Source organism: Stenella coeruleoalba (assembly GCF_951394435.1).
Source record: "Stenella coeruleoalba genome assembly, chromosome: 1".
NCBI lineage: Eukaryota > Metazoa > Chordata > Mammalia > Artiodactyla > Delphinidae > Stenella > Stenella coeruleoalba.
The window spans coordinates 147,679,508-147,700,925 of record NC_137169.1 but is presented as its reverse complement, the minus strand read 5'-3'; the positions used below and the strand labels follow the sequence as shown (position 1 = coordinate 147,700,925).

The window sequence follows — 21,418 nt, the reverse complement described above, 5'->3', positions numbered from 1 at the left end:
TGGCTTCTGTTTATATATACTTAAGAAAAATCCATTCTGATACTTGCACAGTATCAGAAATGGGAAGAGAAGCATATGGTGAGAATTGCTATATATTTTATATACCAGTGGCTTCCAAATACTGATCCAAGTGCTGGTCATAATAAAGTTGTTATTGGTTCAAGATGAAATAAGGAAAATGTAGTGACATGAAGATGAATTTATTCAACGTAAATGACTGTCTTATTCTGAGTTGTAAAAATTTATTTGGAGAATTTAAATGTTTTTTCTTCTATGAAATGTTGGTAAAACTGTGGTCTATTGTTGTAGTTGATGATGATGTTACTTTTCCATATTTTTACTTTGCAAACAACAACAACAAAGCAGTGATAATCCTATATTGTTTCCTGCCCCAGTTTTTAGAAGATTTATTAACTGCTTTATGAAATATTCAAGACTTGTAAGTGACTGCTGCTGATCATCTTACCCAGCTCCTTGTTAATTAACAACAAAAGTATTTGATCCAGTGCTATTTGACCTTGGTTTACATTAGATACATTGTTTTTTCCCCCTTATTTATTGAGTACATTTTATTTTTCATTCTCAGTACCTGGTTATGGATTATTATGTTGGTGGGGATTTGCTTACTCTACTAAGCAAATTTGAAGATAGATTGCCTGAAGATATGGCTCGATTTTACTTGGCTGAGATGGTGATAGCAATTGATTCAGTTCATCAACTGCATTATGTACACAGGTGAGTAAGATGCAGTGAAGGAGCGGATTGTATAAATGTCAAAAGAGATGTTTCTGTAAGAAAGTGGTGATTTTGATTGCCATGGAATACTTTCTTCTTTGTAAACTGTTCGACAGGTATAATGATTTATTTTAAAAATTTCCTACAAATGTGTTATTTTGTGTACCGTTTAAGATGGAATGAAAAAGCAGGCCATTTACAAAATGATTTTTGTATAAGATTGTTCTTATGCCTGTTGACACATATTAAAAATCTCTGTAAACATCTCATAATAATTTATGTGTAGTAAAAAATGTTAAAACTTATTGGATGGTTTAAAAGGCAGTCTCACATTTTTAAAAGAAAGAAAGTAGGAAATCCTCACAAAGTTATTGGTGAATTGATCACTCAAATGAGAAAATCTTTGGGTTGTGCAAAATGTGAGAAAGAGTAAAGAGACGCTAAGGAGAAGCAGGGAAAGGGAAGGGCTCCTGGCATGTTGGAAAGAAACAACCATTTTCTAAGACCATAGTTTGAAAACTTCAGCATGCATCAGAATCATATGGAGGGCTGTTAAAACTCCAGAGTTTCTGATTGAGTAGGTTGGATGGGTCTGGGGACTTGGCATCTCTAACACCTTCCCAGGTGATGCTGCTGCTTCTGCCCCTGCCCCTGAGGTCTAGTGACCTCACTCGTGATAACTTACGCTCGAAGGCAGCAATGGCTCTTTCTTTTTTTGCGGTACGCGGGCCTCTCACTGTTGTGGCCTCTCCCGTTGCGGAGCACAGGCTCCAGACGCGCAGGCTCAGCGGCCATGGCTCACGGGCCCAGCTGCTCCGCGGCTTGTGGGATCTTCTCAGACCGGGGCACGAACCCGTGTTCCCTGCATCGGCCACTGCGCCACCAGGGAAGCCCGGCTCTTTCGTTTTGAGTTGTGGGTAATGAGAGTAATCTCTGTGAAGAGCAAGAATGTAGGAAGAAGAAAAATTTTCTGTTTCAGAGTTTGTTTGTTTTAAGATTTGGGTATCTTATGCTGATTGATTTAATTAGCAGTGAAGTTTTAGTACATTATTAAAAGAAGAATAATTTGGTCAAAAAATTTTGTATTTTTCAGATCTCAGTTTGACTTTTCCTATTCACATGCTTTTCTCTGTCGATATCTGATAGTCACAAATTTTCTTGAAAGCAAAAACATGAACGTACTTTGAAAACTGTAAAGCACAATGCAGTTTTTAAGGTGGTGTTGTTGTCTCAAGAGTGAATTGTTTGGATGAGAAACTCAAGTGCTGTTTTGTTGCTTAAGCAGTAAGCCAAGATCCTAGCTGAGGACTGTCATTTATAAATACTTTAAAAAATCACTTCATTGAACATTTAAAGAATGCTAGTCTTAGACTCGTGGAGTTTAAGAGAAACCTTACTCAGTTCACATCTAAATTCACAACGAGGACTTATATTATTTCTGAAAATAATTCATCTAGATTAGAGATAGTAAATATGAGGTATTTTTGTTACCCTCCCTTATGCCAGGCTGTGACAAATATTCTTAACTGATCACAGGACTCCTTCCCACTGACTATATATGCAGTCTTATAATTCTTCTCAGGACAGCATTCTGGGTAACAACTATCTTTCCGATATTGAAATGTGGATTGTAATCCATTTCAGCCCTGAGTGCTGCTTGAGTACCTCTAATTTTACAAGGTGCTTAATGTTAAATGAATCTTATTTATTCCATTGTTGGACAGCTCCAGTGTTATAGAATTTTACTTTATGTTAAGCTGAATTTCTTTTTCTCTTAATCATTGGTCCTAGTTTTGCCTTCAGAGCCACATATAATAATACAGTTTATCTTATAGTCATCATGCCTTCTGAAGTCATCTCTTCTTTAGGTTAAACGTCTAAACATTTATAGTGTCTCTTGTCAAAATTGACAAACACATTTTCTCTCCCACTGTCTCACACACGTGTACACACACACATGTACACACACACACACACATTCTTAGCCTGTGACCACTCCCATACCTCTTCTCCCTCCCTTCTTGTCTTTCCCTTTGCCTGTCAGTGGGCATGTTCTGATGCATCGATGTGCTTCTTAAAATGTGATTCCCATTTTCTGGATAGAATATTTTCAGCAAATGCTTTACTGAGGAAATATTTATTGAGTCCTCTTTTATAAATAGCATTGTGCTAAAGTATGTGAAATTTTAAGTAAGTATAGCATACAGTCCTGACACTGAAAATGCTTCCAGTCTGTTGGGGGACACAAAACACAAGACATAAACAAAAATTTTGTTTAGAGTAGTGAAGATTTTTTAAAGATAAAAACAAGCTTATTTTAAAGTGTATATGGAAAGGCAACAACTAAAGTAGCTAAAATGATTTTGAAAAAGGAGAATAAATTAGGAAGAATCACTCTACCTGATATTAAGACTTACTATATCACTATCTTAAGCTTAAGCAAGACTCTGATAATGGTGGAGGAATAAACGCATAGATCACTAGACAAAATAGAGGACCCAGACAGAGACTAACACAAATAACTCCCAACTGATTTTGACAAAGTTGCAAAAGCAGTTCAGTGTAGGAAACATAGTCTTCAACAAACGGGCTAGAATAATAGGCAAAAAACCAAACTTCCCTAAACCTCACACAAATACAAAAAAAAAATTCAAAATGGATCATTGGTTTAAATGTACAGTGTAAAAGTTTTAGAAGAAAACAATGGAGAACATCTTCTGGACTTTGGGTTTGGTAAGGAGTTTTTAGATATGACACCAAAAACATGGTCCCTAAAACAAAAACTAGTGAAGTGGACTTAATCAAAATTAAAAACGTGTTCTACATAAGATTCTGGTAAGAAGATAAAAAGGCAAGCTATAGAAGGGGAGAAAATATTTGCAAACCACACATCTGACAAAGGCCTTATATGTAGAATATGTTAAAAAAAAACCTCTCAAAACAAAATTTAAAAATCTTGAACAATCCAATTATAAAGTGGGCAAAACACATGAACAGACATTTCACCGAAGGGGAGATAGAGATGTCAACTAAGCACATGAAAAGATGTTCAACGTCATTAGCCATTAGAAAAATGCAGATTAAAACTACAATGAGATACAAATGAGAAGGTATTAGAATAACTAAAATAAAAAGTAGTGATAATACTAAATGCTGATATGCAGAGAAAGTAGATCTCTCACACGTTGCTGATAAGAATGTGTACAGCTACTCTGGAAAACAGTTTGAAAGTTAAAAAAAAATTAAACATGTACTTACTGTGTGACCCAGCAATTACATTTTAAGGTATTTATCCCAGAAAAATTAAAACTTATATTTACAGAAAAACCTGTACATGAATGTTCATAGCAGCTTTATTTGTAATAGCAAAATGCTGGAAACAGCCTAGATGCCCTTCAGTGGGTGATGGTTGAACAAACTCTGGTATATCCATGTAACAGATTATTACTCAACAATAAAAAGGAATGAATTACTGATACATGCAGCAACCTGGATGGACCTTAAGGGCATTATGCTTAGTGAAAAGAACTAAAACTCAAAATGTTACATATTGTATGATTCCATTTATGTAACATTCTTGAAATACCAAAACTACAGAGATAGAGGACAGATTAATGGTTTCCAGGGGAGAGGAGCAGGGAAGAGTGTGGGGAGTGAGAGGGAATATAAAAAGACAGCATGAGGGAATTCCCTAGTGCCCCAGTGGTTAAGACACCACGATTCCACTGCAGGGGGCATGGGTTCGATCCCTGGTCAAGGAACTAAGATCCCACATGCTGTGCTGCGTGGCCAAAAAGGCAGCAAGAGGGAGTTCTTTTTTGTGGTGATGGAACAGTTGTGTATCTTGATTGTGGTAGTAGTTACACAAATCTGTGAATGGGATAAAATTGCATGGAACTACATACACATACACGAAGGTTGAAACAAAGGATGGAAACTGACTAAGATCTATAATCTAACATTAATGTACAGGTGTCAGTTTCCTCATTTTACTATTGTGCTACAGCTATAATATGTTATAGGGAGTAAGGGGGGACGCTGGGTAGAAGGGTAATGGGACTCATTGTACTGTTTTTGCAATTTGCTTTGAGTGTGCAATGACTTCAAAATAATAAGATTTTAAGGAAAAAAGTAATTTGATTACTTGTTCTTCTGAAGTCTGGAAACCAAACCCAAGAAGTTCTTTATGTTACATATGCAATTCTTATAAACTTTGGTGAATTCCTCAAGATTGACAGATGTGCTTAGGCTCCTGGCCTGCCAGGAAGTGATTTTTCTTACCACCTGTAAGGCTGGTATCTGTAATTCAAGTATGTGGGTGCCATTAACACATAGATGATATGCAAATCATGGGATAAGCTGAGTTCACTCTGTGAAACAGAGTCAGTATTGAAGAGGATCCAGGACTGAGCCCTGAAGAGCTCCAGTTTTTGGAGACTGGGTGGAGTAGGAATAGTCGAGGAAGCAAACTAAGAAGGAACAGCTAGAAGTTAGGAACAGCCAGAGGTTAGGAGGAAAATAATGAGAGTGTAGATAAGGTGTCTTATGGGAAATAAAAGTAAATCATCATTGGGCTTCCCTGGTGGAGAGTCCGCCTGCCGATGCAGGGGACACGGGTTCGTGCCCCGGTCCGGGAAGGTCCCACATGCCGCGGAGCAGTTGGGCCCGTGAGCCATGGCCGCTGAGCCTGCGCGTCCGGAGCCTGTGCTCCGCAACGAGAGAGGCCACAACAGTGAGAGGCCCACGTACCGCAAAAAAAAAAAAAAAAAAAAAAGTAAATCATCTTTCCCTTTATATTTAATTACATTAGTGTCCTAGGTGACACATTTCAAGCAAACATTTTTAATAATCTCTTTTTCCTGTGGATGCTTCTGTCCCGGGTGTTGGGGGCAGCTGTAAGATATCCCTTGCTTTTATGTTAAGTAATATAATATGCTCTTTACTTTCAATTTATTGTCTTTTGAAAGAAGATGTTTAACAAAATACTTATGCTTCATAGTTGTGCCCAAGTTGGACAAATTTTTAATTTTGTAAATTCATTCATCGTGAAAGTTTTGTTCAATCAGTACTGTTTTCCCAGTGTTCTAGCTACTTTCTTGGGTGAGAGAGACAACAGAAATGAAAGAAATACCCCCTCATTTTGAGAAGTTACGTGGATAAATTTAACAGTAATAATAGAGAGCAATTAAATGATGACAAAACCAGGTTAAAAAAAGTAGTAAAGTTGTATACTAAACATTGTGGAGATGTAAAATAAAAGAGTAAATAAGTTAGGCGAACAGGTGAATCAGGAAGACCTCTTGGGAAAAAGCCATATATATGATAGGAAGAAGACATTTCAATAGATTGAATTAGCTTAGCTAAGGAAGGAGAACCAAAGTAAACACGATACACAGAGAATGACCATTAAGGTTCAGAAGTAATATATTATCATTATTTTAATGTTAAAGATAGCACTTGAATACTTAGAAAAATACAACACAGGTTACTCTTGAACATTGTGCGAGTTAGGATTTTGACACTCATGCAGTTGAAAATCCACCTATAACTTTATAGTCTGCCCTCTGTATCCTTAGTTCCACCCTTATCCTTAGTTCCGCCATATTTGAGGTTCCTCCATCTGTAATATTTACTATTTTAAAAAGGTCATGTGTAAGTAGACCCACCCAGTTCAAACCAAATGTTGTTCAAGGGTCAACTGTATCAAAAAATACCAGCATTATAAAAGCATGTCCATTTTTTCCCTTTGCTTTTAACAAAATGGTTCCCCCCCACCGCGTTTATTGAAATGCTATTTTAGCAGTCATAAAATATCTTCTTTTCAGTCATCTCTCAACTCAGATATTAGACTTTGCCATAGGTGCACTTTAATTTTCACCTTAAAGTTTGAAATGCCAGCATTTCCATTTGTTATTTGCTGAATAAGCAGTTTACATTTTCAGGGTATGTCCTCTCTTTTCAATCATTTATTTGCTTATATGCAAAATTTGTGAATAGAGGTTATTTCTAACAACTACACAGCATCATTGGGTGTATCTGACTCAGGTTGATTAAAGTGTGTGCCAAATACTGGGTTATGGTAAAGTAAGCCCTAATTATAGGTTGAAAAAAAACCCAACCTATTTCTAAATAAATATGCTAACTAAACTCAGCAGTAGACTTTGTGTTCAAGTTGTTAGCTACAACTTCAAAAATGCTAATAATGAAAGACACACAATCCCACTAGAACAGTCTAATTAATTGATCTCGTTACAAATATTGTGTTTGATTATCTTGCGGTTTAGTTTCAGATGACAGAAATGGAAAGATGAGGACTCCTGTGGTATTCTTCAGTACCATATAGATACTCTACATAGATAATCAAAATGTCACCTTCTGATACCCTGTGTCCTTCAGGGACTAAGCTCTTACCTTGATTTCTGTTTCTAGTATAGTTTTCTGTAACACCATTTTAAGAGTACTGCACATTTTGCCTCCAAACTAGAAGTACCTTGCTTGAAACTACTTTTATTGAGAAGGGAAGGTCTTTGATGGTTGGCAGATTGTTCTGTTACAAACATCAATGATATTATAAAGTATACAACACTTTAAAGTTGTATACTTTTAGAGAGAATTAGATATGTGTACATAATCTGCAGAGATAATTTCCTTTATTATGGAGCACTTATCATTTTGCAGAAGGAAAAAATATTTTAAAGTTCTTAGTGAAAATAGATATCCATATAGTCAGATCATGGTAGACTAAACTTTTAAAGCAGTTTAAAAAAACGGAGAATTCCCTCTCCATTTTAAACCCTTCAAAGGCAATTTAAAAAAAGATATAAAAATCACAAACTTTTGTTGGCTGTACTCATAATTGCACTAGATATTATCTTTGATAATTAACATTTGAAATCATTGTTGTATTGCTGCTTCATGTGATTTTTTTTCCAAACTTTTTTCACCCTTAGGAAAGAATGATCTCTGTTTTTTTGTATAACTTGCCAGTGGTATTCAGGGGATCTGCGTAAAAATTGCTGTGAGATTAAATTATAAATAATCTTCTTTAACAGCTTTATTGAGATATAAATCACATATCATACTAGTCAGTCATTTAAAGTATACAGTGGTTTTTACTATATTCACAGATAAGTGCAACTATCACCTCAGTCCATTTTTATATTTAAAAATTTCTTTAATTGAAGTGTAGTTGATTTACAATATTATATTAGTTTTACGTGTATAAAGTGGTGATTCAAAGTTTTTATAGATTATACTCTATTTGTGGTTATTATAAAATATTGGCTGTAGTCCCTGTGCTGTACAATATATCCTTGTAGTTTATTTTATACATAGTAGTTTGTATCTCTTAATCCCCTACCCCTATCTTACCCCCCACCTCCACTGGTAACTACTAGTCTGTTCTCTATATCTGTGAGTCTGTTTCTTTTTTGTTATATTCATTCATTTATCTTATTTTTTAGATTCCACATATAAGTGATAACATACAGTATTTGTCTTTCTCTGTCTGACTTATTTCACTAAGCATGATACCCTCCAGGTCCATCCATGTTGTTGCAAATGGCAAAATTTCACTCTTTATAATGGCTGAATAGTATTCCATTTTGTGTGTGTGTGTGTGTGTGTGTGTGTATACCACATCTTTATCCATTCATCTATTGATAGACAATTAGGTTGTGTCCGTATTTTGGCTATTGTAAATAATGCTGCTATGAACATTGGGGTGCATGTATCTTTTCAAATTAGTGTTTTTGTTTTCTTCAGATACATACCCAGACATGAACTTGCTGGATTATAGGATAGTTCTATTTTTAGCTTTTTGAGGAACATCAACACGGTTTTCCACAGTGGCTATACCAGTTTACATTCCCGCCAACAGTGTATGAGGGTTCCCTTTTCTCCACATCCTTGCCAACACGTGTTATTTGTGGTTTTTTGATGTTATCCATTCTGACAGGTGTGAGGTGATTATTTCATTGTGGTTTTAATTTGCATTTCTCTGCTGATTAATGATGTTGAGCATCTCTTTTGTGCCTGTTGGCCATCTGTATGTCTTCTTTGGAAAAATGTCTATTTGGGTCTTATGCCCCCTTTTAAATTGGGTTGTTTGTTTTCTTTTTTTTTATTTTGCGGTACGCGGGCCTCTCATTGTTGTGGCCTCTCCCGTTGCGGAGCACAGACTCTGGACGCGCAGGCTCAGCGGCCATGGCTCATGGGCCTAGCCGCTCCGTGGCATGTGGGATCTTCCCGGACCGGAGCACGAACCCGTATCCCCTGCATCGGCAGGCGGACTCTCAACCACTGCGCCACCAGGGAAGCCCGCCCTGTTTTCTTGATATTGAGTTGCATGAGCTGTTTATATATTTTGGATATTAACCCCTTATTGCTAATATCAGTTTTGGTGAAATATTTTCTCCCATTCAGTAGGTTGTCTCTTTATTCTGTCAGATTTCCTTTGCTGTGCAAATGCTTTTAAATCTAATTAGATCCCATTTGTTTATTTTTGCTTTTATTGCCTTTGCCTTTGCCTTTGCCTTTTGTGTTTCCATACAAATTTTAAGTTGTTCTAGTTCTGTGAAAAAATGCCATGGGTATGTTGATAGTGATTGCATTGAATCTGTAGATTGGCTTGCATAGTATGGTCATTTTTATGATATTCTTCCACTCCATGAATACAGTATATCTTTCCATCTGTTTGTGTTGTCTTCAGTTTCTTTCATCAGTATCTTATAGTTTTCTGAGTACAGGTCTTTTACCGCCTTAGTTAGCCTTATTCCCAGGTATTTTATTCTTCTGATGAGATTGTAAATGGGATTGTTTCCTTAATTTCTCTTTCTGACAGTTTGTTGTTAGTGTATGGAAATGCAACAGATTTCTGTAAATTAATTTTGTATCCTGCAACTTTACCAGATTCATTGATGAGCTCTAGTAGTTTTTTGGTGGTGTCTTTAGGATTTTCTATGTACAGTATCATGTCATCTGCAGAAAGTGACAGTTTTACTTCTTCCCTTCCAATTCAAATCCTTTTTATTTCTTTTTCTTGTCTGATTGCTGTGGCTAGGACTGCTAATATTACATTGAGTGAAAGTGGCAAGAGTGGGCATCCTTGTCTTGTTCGTGACCTTACGGGAAATGCTTTCAGCTTTTCACCACTGAGTATGATGTTAGCTGTGGGCCTATCATATATGGCCTTTATTATGTTGAGGCATATTCCCTCTATGCCCTCTTTGTGGAGAGTTTTTATCATACATTGGTGTTGTATTTTGTCAAAAGTTTTTTCTGCATCTATTGAGCTGATCATATGATTTTTGTTCTTCAGTTTGTTAGTGTGGTATATCACTTTGATTTGCAGACCATACTTGCATCCCTGGGATAAAACCCACTTGACCATGGTATATGATCCTTTTAATGTGTTGCTGGATATGATTAAGTAATATTTTGTTGGGGATTTTTACGTCTGTTCATCAGTGACATTGGCCTGTAGTTTTCTTTTTTTGTGATATTGTTGTCTGGTTTTAGTATCAGCGTGATGCTGGACCTGTAGGATGTAGCTGAAGTGTTCCTTCCTCTTCAGTGTTTTGGAGTAGTTTGAGAAGTGCAGGTGTTAACTCTTCTTTAAATGTTTGGTAGAATTCACATGTGAAGACATCTGGTCCTGGACTTTTGTTTGTTGGGAATAAAGAGTTCATTTTGTTTGTTGAGATAAAGAGTTCATGCTTGAACTCTTTCTCGGGTAGGTTGCCTGTCTACACTTTTCTTAATTCTTCCGGCGTTTTATCTTGTTTCTTCATTTGTAACATGTTTCTCTGTCACCTCAATTTGCCTAATTTGCTGTCTTTGTTTCTATGTATCTGGGAGGTTAGTTATATTTTCCAACCTTGGAGAAGTGGCCTTCTGTAGGAGATGTCCTATGTGACTCCACTTTGGTCACCAGAGCTATATGCTGTAGGGGTACCCCTGTGTGGGCTGTGTGGATCCTTCTGTTGTGGTGGGCTGAATACTGTGGATGGTCTTGTAGGCATGGTTGGTCGGGCCATGTCACAAGGCAGCTGGTTGTAGAACTCCAGAGGGCCCCAGGGCTAGTGCTGGCTCGTTGGGTGGGGTCTGGGTCTAGGCAATTCCAGAGCTGTTGCTCACCCACTGGTAGGTGGAGCCAGGTCCTGGGGTTAATGCTGGCCCACTGGTGGGCAGAGCTGGGTCCTGGGGTCTGGCAGCAGGGCTAGAGGTCCCAGAGCTGGTGTCAGACTACTGTGGATGGGGCTGGCTCCTGACACAGCTGGCTGTGGGGTACAGGGTGTCCCAAAGCTTGTGTCAGCCTGCTAGTGAGTAGGACTGGATCCTGGGGCTAATAAGCTAGAGGGAGGATTCCAAAATGGTGCTTGCCAGCACTAGTGTCCACGTGGTAGAATGGAGCTCCCCAGATTGGCTGCTGCCAGTATCTAAGTCCCCAGAGTGAAGTTTCAGTCACTTCCTGCCTCTCCAGGAGACTCTCCAAGATCAGCAGGTAGGTCTGACCCAGGCTCCTTTCAGATTACCGCTTCTGCCTGGGTCCTGGAGAATGTGAGATTTTGTGTGTGCCCTTTAAGAATAGAATCTGTATTTCCCACAGCCCTCTGGTCTCCCAAAAGTAAGCCCCATTGGCCTTCAAGGCTAAACATTCTGGGGGCTCCTCTTCCCAATATGGGACTCCTGGGCTCAGGAGCCCAATGAGGGGCTCAGACCCCTCACTCCTTGGGGAGAACCTCTGCAATTGTAATTACCCTCCCGTTTGTGTGCCAGCCACCCTGAGATACGGGTCTTTGCTATACCATGACTCTGCCTCTCCTACCCGACTCATTGTGGTTCCTTCTTTAAATCTTTAGTTGTAGTGATCTTTTCTGGTAGGTTCCAGTTTTGCATCAATAGTTGTTCTATAAATAGTTGTAATTTTGGTATGCCCATGAGAGGAGGTGTGCTCAGGGTCTTCCTACTCCACCATCTTGGGAACTCTGTCCACCTCAGCCCAAAACCATTTTCATCACTTCAAAAAGAAACCCCAGGGGCTTCCCTGGTGGCACAGTGGTTAAGAATCCACCTGCCAATGCAGGGGACACCGGTTTGAGCCCTGATCCGGGAAGATCCCACATGCCGTGGAGCAACTAAGCCTGTGCACCACAACTACTGAGCCTGCGCTCTAGAGCCCGCGAGCCACAACTACTGAAGCCCACATGCCTAGAGCCCATGCTCTGCAACAACAGAAGCCACAGCAATGAGAAGCCTGCTCACTGCAACGAAGAGTAACCCCTGCTCGCCGCAACTCGAGAAAGCCTGTGTGCAGCAATGAAGACCCAACACAGTCAAAAAATAAATAAATAAGTAAATAAATAAATAAATTCTTTAAAAAAAAAAAAAGAACCCCCATACCTTTAAGTTCTCACCTCCCTATTCCCCTATTTCCCCAGCCCTAAGCAACCATTAATCTACTTTCTATCTGTATAGATTTGCCTGTTCTGGACATTTAATGTAAATGAAATCATATAACATGTCTGTTTGACTGCCTTATTTCACTTAGCTTAGTATTTTTGAGGTTCAGTTGTGTTGTCTCAACCACGTTGACTGTCTGTTAAAACTAAAATGCTAACATTTTCCAGAGATTTTTGATAGAACGCAGAGTATACATGACAACATCACAGTGCACACGATACAACCCCAAATTACTCAATCTATCAGGAAGTTATGATTCAGTCTCAAGAGAAAAAATAGTTGATTTATCCACCTGAAGAGTCATTAGGACTAAGAATTATCAGACAAAACCTTTAAATAAGGACTTATTTTAAATATACTCTACAAAGTAAAGGAAAACACATTTGAAATGAATGAATAATGGAAAATCTCTGCAATGAAATAGATAATATAAAAAAACCAATGGGAATTTCAGAGCAGAAAAATACAATATCTCTAATAAAAATTCACTGAGTGGTTTCAGTATCAAAAGGTTTATAGGAAAAAGTCAGTGAAATTGAATATAGATCAGCAGAAGTATCCTATGAAGAACAGAGATGAAAAGATTGAAAAAATAAAGGTGAATAAAAAGATCTATCATATATATAATTGGAGTCCCAGAAAGAGAGCAGGGAGGGAACAGAAGTTTAGGAACAGCCCTAAACTTCTCAACTTTGGAGAAATATGTGAATTTATAGAATCAACAATTGCAGCACCAAAACAATATAAATTCAAAGAAAATCACACTTAGCACCTTATAATCAATTAATAGGAAGGATAATGAAGTAGTCTTGAAAGCATCTATAGAGCTAAAAGACATGAGTTTTCATATCTAAAGGGTCCACTATACTCAACCCAATTATGGGATATGGACCCGCTCAAGGCACATCACATTCCTAAGGATGGTACAGATGAACTAATGTAAACAAATATATATATGCAAGAACTAATATACAGAATATGTGTAATGAATGATCACTTTGTAATTTGTTACATGCTTCGTTAAGGTATAGGATAGTGTACATTATCAAATTACTTATTTATTTTTATATTTGCCTCATATTTTCCACTAGTTTTTAAGCTTCTGGAGGCAGAGACTGATGTTTTCGTCTAATGTATTCAGTGGATATATTTTATTATGTATCTCTGGAGGTTTTCTTCCTCTAGAACCTTGTGTTTTTTTCAAGGTCTTCTTACTGGGTTACGGGTTAATAGGTTGCTGCAACATAGCATTCCCATTGTCAAGTCATATTTTAGGAAGAGTTACTGTTGCATCTAGTATTTAGACTACACATAGGCTTAAAAAAGAGTTACATCAGTTATTGTGTAGCGCCCACTGGATTGTATTTCCTCATAGTGTAGTTATGTATCTAGTCATTTAATTTATTCCTTTCTTTCTCACCTCATTCCATAATGGATTTAGGTAGTTTAAAATTCATACAATAAAACACTGGCAAAATATAGGTACAAGTAAAGAAACATGAGATAGAACTTGCAATTAAAAGTAAAGAACCTAAACCAGGAAAAAATAACTAATGAGCAGCAGTTGTCATTATGTTTTCATATTTTTCATGCTTACCTTTACTTGTTTTGCTTGGTATAGCTTATTCATATAAAAATGCTCGCCATTTCAGATCAGACGAGGATCCTAAGGTCTCAGGCACACTAACTTTTTGTTGGATAGAATCTGTCTCTGAAGGCAAATTAGGTCGGTTTTGGAGTATATAATGGAGTATGTGTGCTTTGCTGTGTTTGTTTTAAACATTAAGTACTGGCTTAAATAAATTCTTAGGATGGAAAGTATTTTTTTTGAAGTATTCTCTCCTTACCCTAGTCCAAAAATAAAAGGCAAAAAATAATTCACTTGTTATTCATGGATTTCCTCATAACTCGTACTTTTTCCCCATGGAATTTATTCAATATTCGGGATTTATAATTACAGTTTTTATTAACCTCATCTACTTAATGTTAGTACTGTTTTATATAATATGGCTAACTCTTGGGTAGAGTGTACTGATGCATTACAGGAAATGGATCAAACCTATTTTAATAGAAGTTGTTGAGGGAAATAACACAGAATTCAATTCTAAAGAGTTTTTTATCCCTTATCCCATAAGATTTTATGAAGGATAGGTATGCGCTCAGCCTCCACAAGGGCTTCAGGCGGATTTCGTCTCTTTAAGCTTGGATTTGTGGTATGATTTGTCTGTTATTCTCTTGGTATATGTAAAATCATTACACTTTTACAATGAGATAGAAAAACTTTGAAGCCTGACACTAAGATAAAACTCCTTTCAGTCCCCCACAGTCCTGAGTCTCATTTGAAAACTAGAATTTTTGATGCTGCTAATGGAGGAGGTATTTGTATAATATCTTGAAATTACTAAAGAATAGATAATTTTATAGTTAGAAATTGTCAAACTAGAGTTGTAGGTGAAGTTGGGATGTGCGCCATTACAGGGATCATTTTATATAAAGATAGTCATCATATTACAGTGCATTTGGCATTTCAGTAACTGCAAGGAATTTGGGCCAACTTCACAGTTAAAAGGAACAGTCTCAAAAGACTACCCTTACTTCTGGCACCAATTCCAGGTTCGGGGTGTCCCCAAAACCACTTTTAGTTTTAATAATTTGTGAGAAGGACTCAGCAGGACTCACTGAAAGCTGTTCTACTTACAGTTACAGTTTATTACATGGAAAGGGTACAGATTAAAATCAGCTGAGAGAAGATGTGCCCAAGGCAGATTTCAGGAGAAGTACGAAACCCAGAGCTTCTCTCCTGTTCTCCTTGTGAAATTAGGGCAGCATTACTTTCCCGGCATCCATGAGACAGTACGAATGGAGTATTGCCAACCGAGGAAACTCACCTGAGCATTTGGTTTCCAGAGTTTTGGGGGTTGCTCAGTCACATACTGCCTGCAGGACTGATCTTTAGTCTCCAGCCCTTCCCTGAGGTTGGGATGATCCCTTTAGTTTCCATCCCTTGCTATGGAATATGTCAGATAAAACTGATACTACATGGCCCAAATAAATTATATCCATCATAAATTACATTCTTAATCTGTTTGGTGTCTGAAGGCCCCAGACAAAGATACTCCTGTTAGGCATGATATTCCAAGAACCTAGAGATCACCTCCCAGTAGCTGCAGCAAAGGCCAGACCTCTCATTGGGTAAGATTAGTTCCTCACTGTACAGGCCACTTCCTGGCCTTCAGCCAAGGCTCTCTTACAACAAAATGATAATTTTTGGGGGGTATTAAATTTAGCGTAGCATTTATATGATGGACACAGCAATAGTGTCATAGTGAGTATGTCTGTCATTTGGAGGAGCCCAGTGTTGGGTAGGGATAAATTTAAAGAAACCACTAATTCATCTTATAAGGCCATTACATACATTCTCATATTTTTGTACTACTATTTTAATTACTTGTTTTTCCCCTTTGATCTATTGTTATTTGTACCATATGATAAACTTGTGCAGAACTGTTTAGCATAGAAGCTAGCTGATGGTTAACGAAATCTAGTTCTTCCTCCGGCTGAGTATTTTCTTAAATCCTGAGGAGGCTTTAAATCTCCCAATACATTTAATTATTAATATCAGTCTTATCAAAAGGCCTGTTTACATAATGTGGTTGAATCTTATCAGCAAGGCCAGTGTTAACACCATATGGCAGTATGGTGAGTCAAAAGATGCTGGCATGGGCTTCCCTGGTGGCGCAGTGGTTGAGAATCCGCCTGTCAATGCAGGGGACACGGGTTCGAGCCCTGGTCTGGGAAGATCCCACATGCCGCAGAGCAACTAGGCCCGTGAGCCCCAACTACTGAGCCTGCGCGTCTGGAGCTTGCGCTCCACAATGAGAGAGGCCGTGACAGTGAGAGGCCCGCGCACCGCGATGAATAGTGGCCCCCGCTTGCCACAACTAGAGAAAGCCCTCGCACAGAAACAAAGACCCGACACAGCCAAAAATAAATAAATAAATAAATAAAATTAAAAAAAAAAAGATGCTGGCATATTACCAGTGTCCCACCGACTCATCAACCATCTAGTCCATCATCATTTCATATGACTAAATTGTCTCCCAGAGTGATGCCACTCAGGTTCGCAGAATTCCCTTTGACCATGCCAGGTTCCAAAAGCAGGAAGTTGTTTCAGTAGCATATGTCTTCACGCATTCTGGTATTTGGTGTAGTTGAGCTAAGAGACAATATCATATCTGTTCTGAATTTTGTTTTATTTATTTTTTTATACAGCAGGTTCTTATTAGTTATCCGTTTTATACATATTAGTGTATATATTGTCAATCCCAATCTCCCAAGACAATATCATATCTTGCTCTGAGCCTCTCACAGAGCATCAATATAATAATACTGGATTTCCCTTATTGCATAACCCATTTATTCATTCTTTTATCCTTAGCTGTTACTTTTCCTTCTCTCTGTCACTTAGTTTTGCCCAAACTTTTGGTCCTTTGGAAAGAGTGTCAGGTTTGACCACTGTGCTGGTCCAAATTGACAGCAGCACTACTAGTCTAGCAAGTGCCTCCGTCCCAGTGCATTGATGCAGTGTAGGGTTGTGTAGATACAGAAATGGTGGGCTATCTCAACCACCACGCAATCCAGCAGTATTCCCTGCCAGCCTTGGTTTTACTAGATGGATTGATGGCATGACTCACCCTATCAGGCCCTTAGGAGTACTGACATTAAGCTTCAAAGGCTAGAAATTATTCTTGGGAATTATCCTTGCTTCTGGCACCTACAGTTGGAGCCCTGGTTCTGGGACTCTGCATCTGGTAGGGAGGTGAGGCGAGAAGGGAAGAGCTATATAGTCATAACGGCGTCCTTCCTCACTTCCTTTTTCCTTAGGGAAGTGAAGTATTACAAATTTACTTGTTATATATTACTGGTGAAATAATTTTCTTTTAGTCGTGATTTAGAGGTCCTTCTCATCACTAAGGGTGCTTTTCTTTTTCGCCTTGAAATTTACTTTGCACGTAAAATACAAGTATACCAGGCTTTAGTAGCCATATTCCTGTGAATTTCTTTCATCTTGTCTTTATTCTTTTCATTTTGAGTATCTCTTTAGTATGTGGCAGCTAGTTGTTTTACTTGCTGATCCAGAAAAGTCTGTGACTCATTAATGATTATGTGCTTTAATTACTTGTTTCAAGAGATGTGTTAACTTTTACAATATGGTATTGTATTTATCAAAAAAGTCAAGGGAATAAGTATAAATTTTGAAACAGATAGATTCCAATGAAGACAGAAGTGCCTACATAACATAACAGTATATAAATACATTTTAAAGTAATTTCATATTGTTATGGTAGTACCGTCAGTTTGAGAATGATTTGAAGAACCTTCAGAAGAATCCAAAGTATGTCTAATCATTTTCTTGCAAGTTGGTGGCTGATTTCATTATGAAACAGAACATGCTGGGTTTTGGTTCACATGGTCTCACTTCTGCTTCATGGTATCTAAAACCAATGCAGTTCTGATAGGTGTTAAATGAACTTTGTGGGACACCATGAAATGTTGAAGGAACCACTGTGATCAATGAATATGACTGTATTGTGTATATATAATATAAAAATCACAGTATCAAGTCATATATTTATTGAAAAGAAAAATCTATTAAGCTATTCATGATTATTCATTAGCATTTCTTATATAATTATATGGTATTTTAAAATAGATAAGTTTTACCCATTAACTATTTTCCCCCTATTTCTCATTATTTAATTTTAGCAGTAGAAATGCCTTGGTTAATCTCAGATATATATTTGATAACCCTAGCACCAAGTACAATCTGTGGTACATAGTATTCAATTGTTAGTTGATTAATTAATTAATAGAAACTGTAGAAGAAAATCAGATAAGTGCTAAGCATACGTAAGCCTTTATTCAGAGTGCTAGTACATGAGGAAGTTTCAAGGAATATTCTACTTGCTATGGAATGAGGATATGTGTCTTCCCCCCACCCCCCAGTTCATATGTTGAAGCTCTTAATCCCCAGTGTGCCTTTAGGAAGTAATTAGGTTAGATGATGTCATTATGATAGGGTCCTCATGATGGGATTATTAGTGCCCATATAAAAGGAGATAGCAGAGAGCACTGGCTCTCTCTCCCTCCCTCCCTCCCTCTCTCCCTCCCTCCCTCTCTCTCTCTCTCTCTTTCTCTCTCTCTCTCTCCCCCCCCCTCCCCCTCTCCCCCTCCCTCCCTCTCTCCTTCTCCCTCTCCCTCTCTCTCTCTCTCTGTGAACACACCAAGGAAAGGCCATGTGAAAACTACAAGCCAAACCCTGCTGGACCTTGATCTTGGACTTCCCAGCCTCTAGCACTGTGAGAAAATAAATTTCTGTTGTTTAAGCCACCCAGTTTATGGTATTTGTCGTGGTAGCCCAAGCTGACTTAGACATTACCTTAGGAAAGAAAGGCAGTTTTCATAGAGTTTTAGCAAGATAGGTCTGGTGGAGGGAATATAGGGATCGACACCTTGTTTTATTGTGCTTTGCTTTATTACACATCACAGATACTGAGCTCTTTACAAATTGAAGGTTATGGCAACCTTGCATTGTAAGATAATGGTTAGCATTTTTAAGTAGTAAAGCATTTTTAAATTCAAGTGTGTACATTGTTTTTTTTAGATGTAATGCTATTGCGCACTCACCAGACTTTTATATGCACTGGGAAACCAGAAAAATTCATGTGACTTCCTTTATTGTGATATCAGCTTTATTGAAGTGGTCCGGAACCTAGCCTGCAGTATTTCTGAGGTGTGCCTGTAGTGTCAAAGGTGGTTCTCAGAAGAGAAGGCAATTATTCTTGCAATTTAGGCCAGCTGGGATTTATCCAGAGGAGCGGAGGCAAAGATGGGCAAAAGGGAATGTGAGAAACGACTGGGCTGACAAGGACAAGATCATAGGCGGTCCACTGATGAAAATCAGATACTATTGACTGGTACACAGTTTTAGAAGGTTTTTCTCTTTAGTGATATATTAAGTAAATATAAATATGTGTTAAAGAGATTATGTTAATGTATAACAAGACAATGAGAAACATAAGATAATAAGCCCATAAATTTTCTCAAGGTAATTTTTTGGGGCGGGCTTTAAAAAAAAGAAACTTTTTATTTTGAACTCATTTTAAATTCACAGGAAATTGCAGACAGTACAAAAAGATCTCATGTACCCTTTACCCAGTTTCCCCCATTGTTACATCTTACCCCACTCGTAATAGGGCTTCTTCTTTCAGTGACAGTGGGTAGTAGTTTAGTCTACATTTTATCATCCCTGGACTCCCTGCTCTTTTCTTCTTTTTCCCATAGTCTCTTTCCCAGGTCTTCCTTTCCACATGCACTCTAGAGTTTGATCTGCTGGATTTGAATATTTATTTCTATAATTAGAAATGGTTTTAATTTTGTGGTAGACTTTCTTTGAGCTACACTGTAGGTGTGGGTTGTCAGTTTTACTTGTTTCCTCTTGTGGATTGTATCTAGATGGTTTTTTGAAGGATATGTAAAAGATCAGGATTTGGGCAGCCACTGTTGGGAAAGAAGTTTGAGAAAAGTTTATTGACAGAATGTTATGAATAACTTTTTTAAATTGTAAGATGAACTTCAAATTAATGTTCCTATTAAAAATTCAAATGTATGACTAACAGAAAGGCAGTTTGTGACATAATTTTACCAGTGTGGGTTTTCTTTTCTTTATTACTGATATAATATGTATTTGACAAAATTAAGATACACTTTTTTTTTGGGCGGTACGCGGGCCTCTCACTGTCGCGGCCTCTCCCCCAGCCGCTCCGCGGCCTATGGGATCTTTCCAGACCGGGGCATGAACCCGTGTCCCCTGCATCGGCAGGCGGACTCAACACTGCGCCACCAGGGGAGCCCTAATATACACTTTCAATAAACATTTTAGTTGTAATATTATAATACCATATGCTGATTTTCTTCTGTATGGGTATATAAAGAGGAGGAGTAGGAAGACCAGAAAATAAAAGCATTCCATTGTGAGAGCCTACTCCCCCAACCTGTGTAAATGATGAAAAGGAACCAAATCGGAGGCATTGACCTGAGCTTGATGGAAGGAGAGATACGTGTCCTAAATTAGTATTCTCAGTAACCAATCCCTATGCGGTATTCTGATTTGTGGTGTCTGGACTGGGGCTGAGGTACATATAGTTAAATAACCCCTATAGTTGATTTTGTTGTCTAGCCAGAGTTGAAAACTACTGCTTTGAAGGTTAACTAATGTTATTATATCCACATTTTACTATTATAGGAATAATAATTATAATAATCATGCTCTGGTACTGATATTCTACTGAAGTATTAAAGTAAAAATGACCTATAGAATATTGCCCTTTCAGTGTGGTCATTGTTTTGGGATGCTTTTTTATTCTTAATGTTACAAATAAAAATATGTATCATTATAAATATTAATTTTGACTTAGAGTTTTAAATAATGTTGTTCCTTTTAAGTCAAATGTTTTAAGTCAGATGTTCCTTTTAAGTAGAATAATGCTTTTCCTTGGGGACAAGGAAAACTGCAGATTACAGAAACTTTAATTCATGATAAGTGGTACAATTCATATTCAAATTAGGAAGAAACTTGAATAATACTTTTTTACAGTGATAATGTAGAGATTTTTATCTCTTCTAAACATTTCTGTCTCTTTCTTAGTTTTCATGGATTGTCAAGGTTGGAACTAATGTTTTGCCTGAATTTCCCTTTCACTTCCTTTATTGACAATACTTGGTATCTGGTTGGCTGGCTGCCACCTTATTTGCAAGATGTCACTGACTCAGAGTGGTTCAGAATACCAGATGTTATTTCGCTTCTTACGTCAGAAAATGGAATTTGCCAGCCCATTGTTCCATTTATCCATTGCCATGCAACACATTGTATTTTCCAGAAACAGGGACTGAGACGGAATGTATGTATAATGCAAGATGTACTAAGGATTAACACCTTTGGGAGGGGAGCTGGAGGAAGCAGGGTTAGGCAGAGGGAGAAGTCAGTTTGCACTGCAGGCCAAAGCCTCAGCCAGTCCCACTAGGAGTTCTGGAAAGTCTATAGCCCATCAGAATTGTTACTCATTTAGTTAAGTTGGCTGAGTCTTTATAGTTCCCTGTAAATTATTCAGTGGATATAGGTTGCCCAAGAAGGACAAGCCTTTTGGGGAAGAGGCTCTCT

At 37.9% G+C, this 21,418-nt stretch overlaps 1 protein-coding gene across 12 annotated transcripts in view; it reads left to right on the top strand.

Moving 5' to 3' along the window:
- The window catches only part of CDC42BPA (CDC42 binding protein kinase alpha), a 323,830-nt gene that overhangs the window by 127,332 nt on the left and 175,080 nt on the right, over positions 1–21,418 (top strand). For all 12 annotated transcript variants that reach the window (XM_079912211.1, XM_079912203.1, XM_079912202.1 and 9 more), the window contains one exon: positions 587–735. In XM_079912211.1, coding sequence (XP_079768337.1) covers positions 587–735 — 149 coding nt within the window. The remainder of the gene's footprint in view (positions 1–586; positions 736–21,418) is intronic.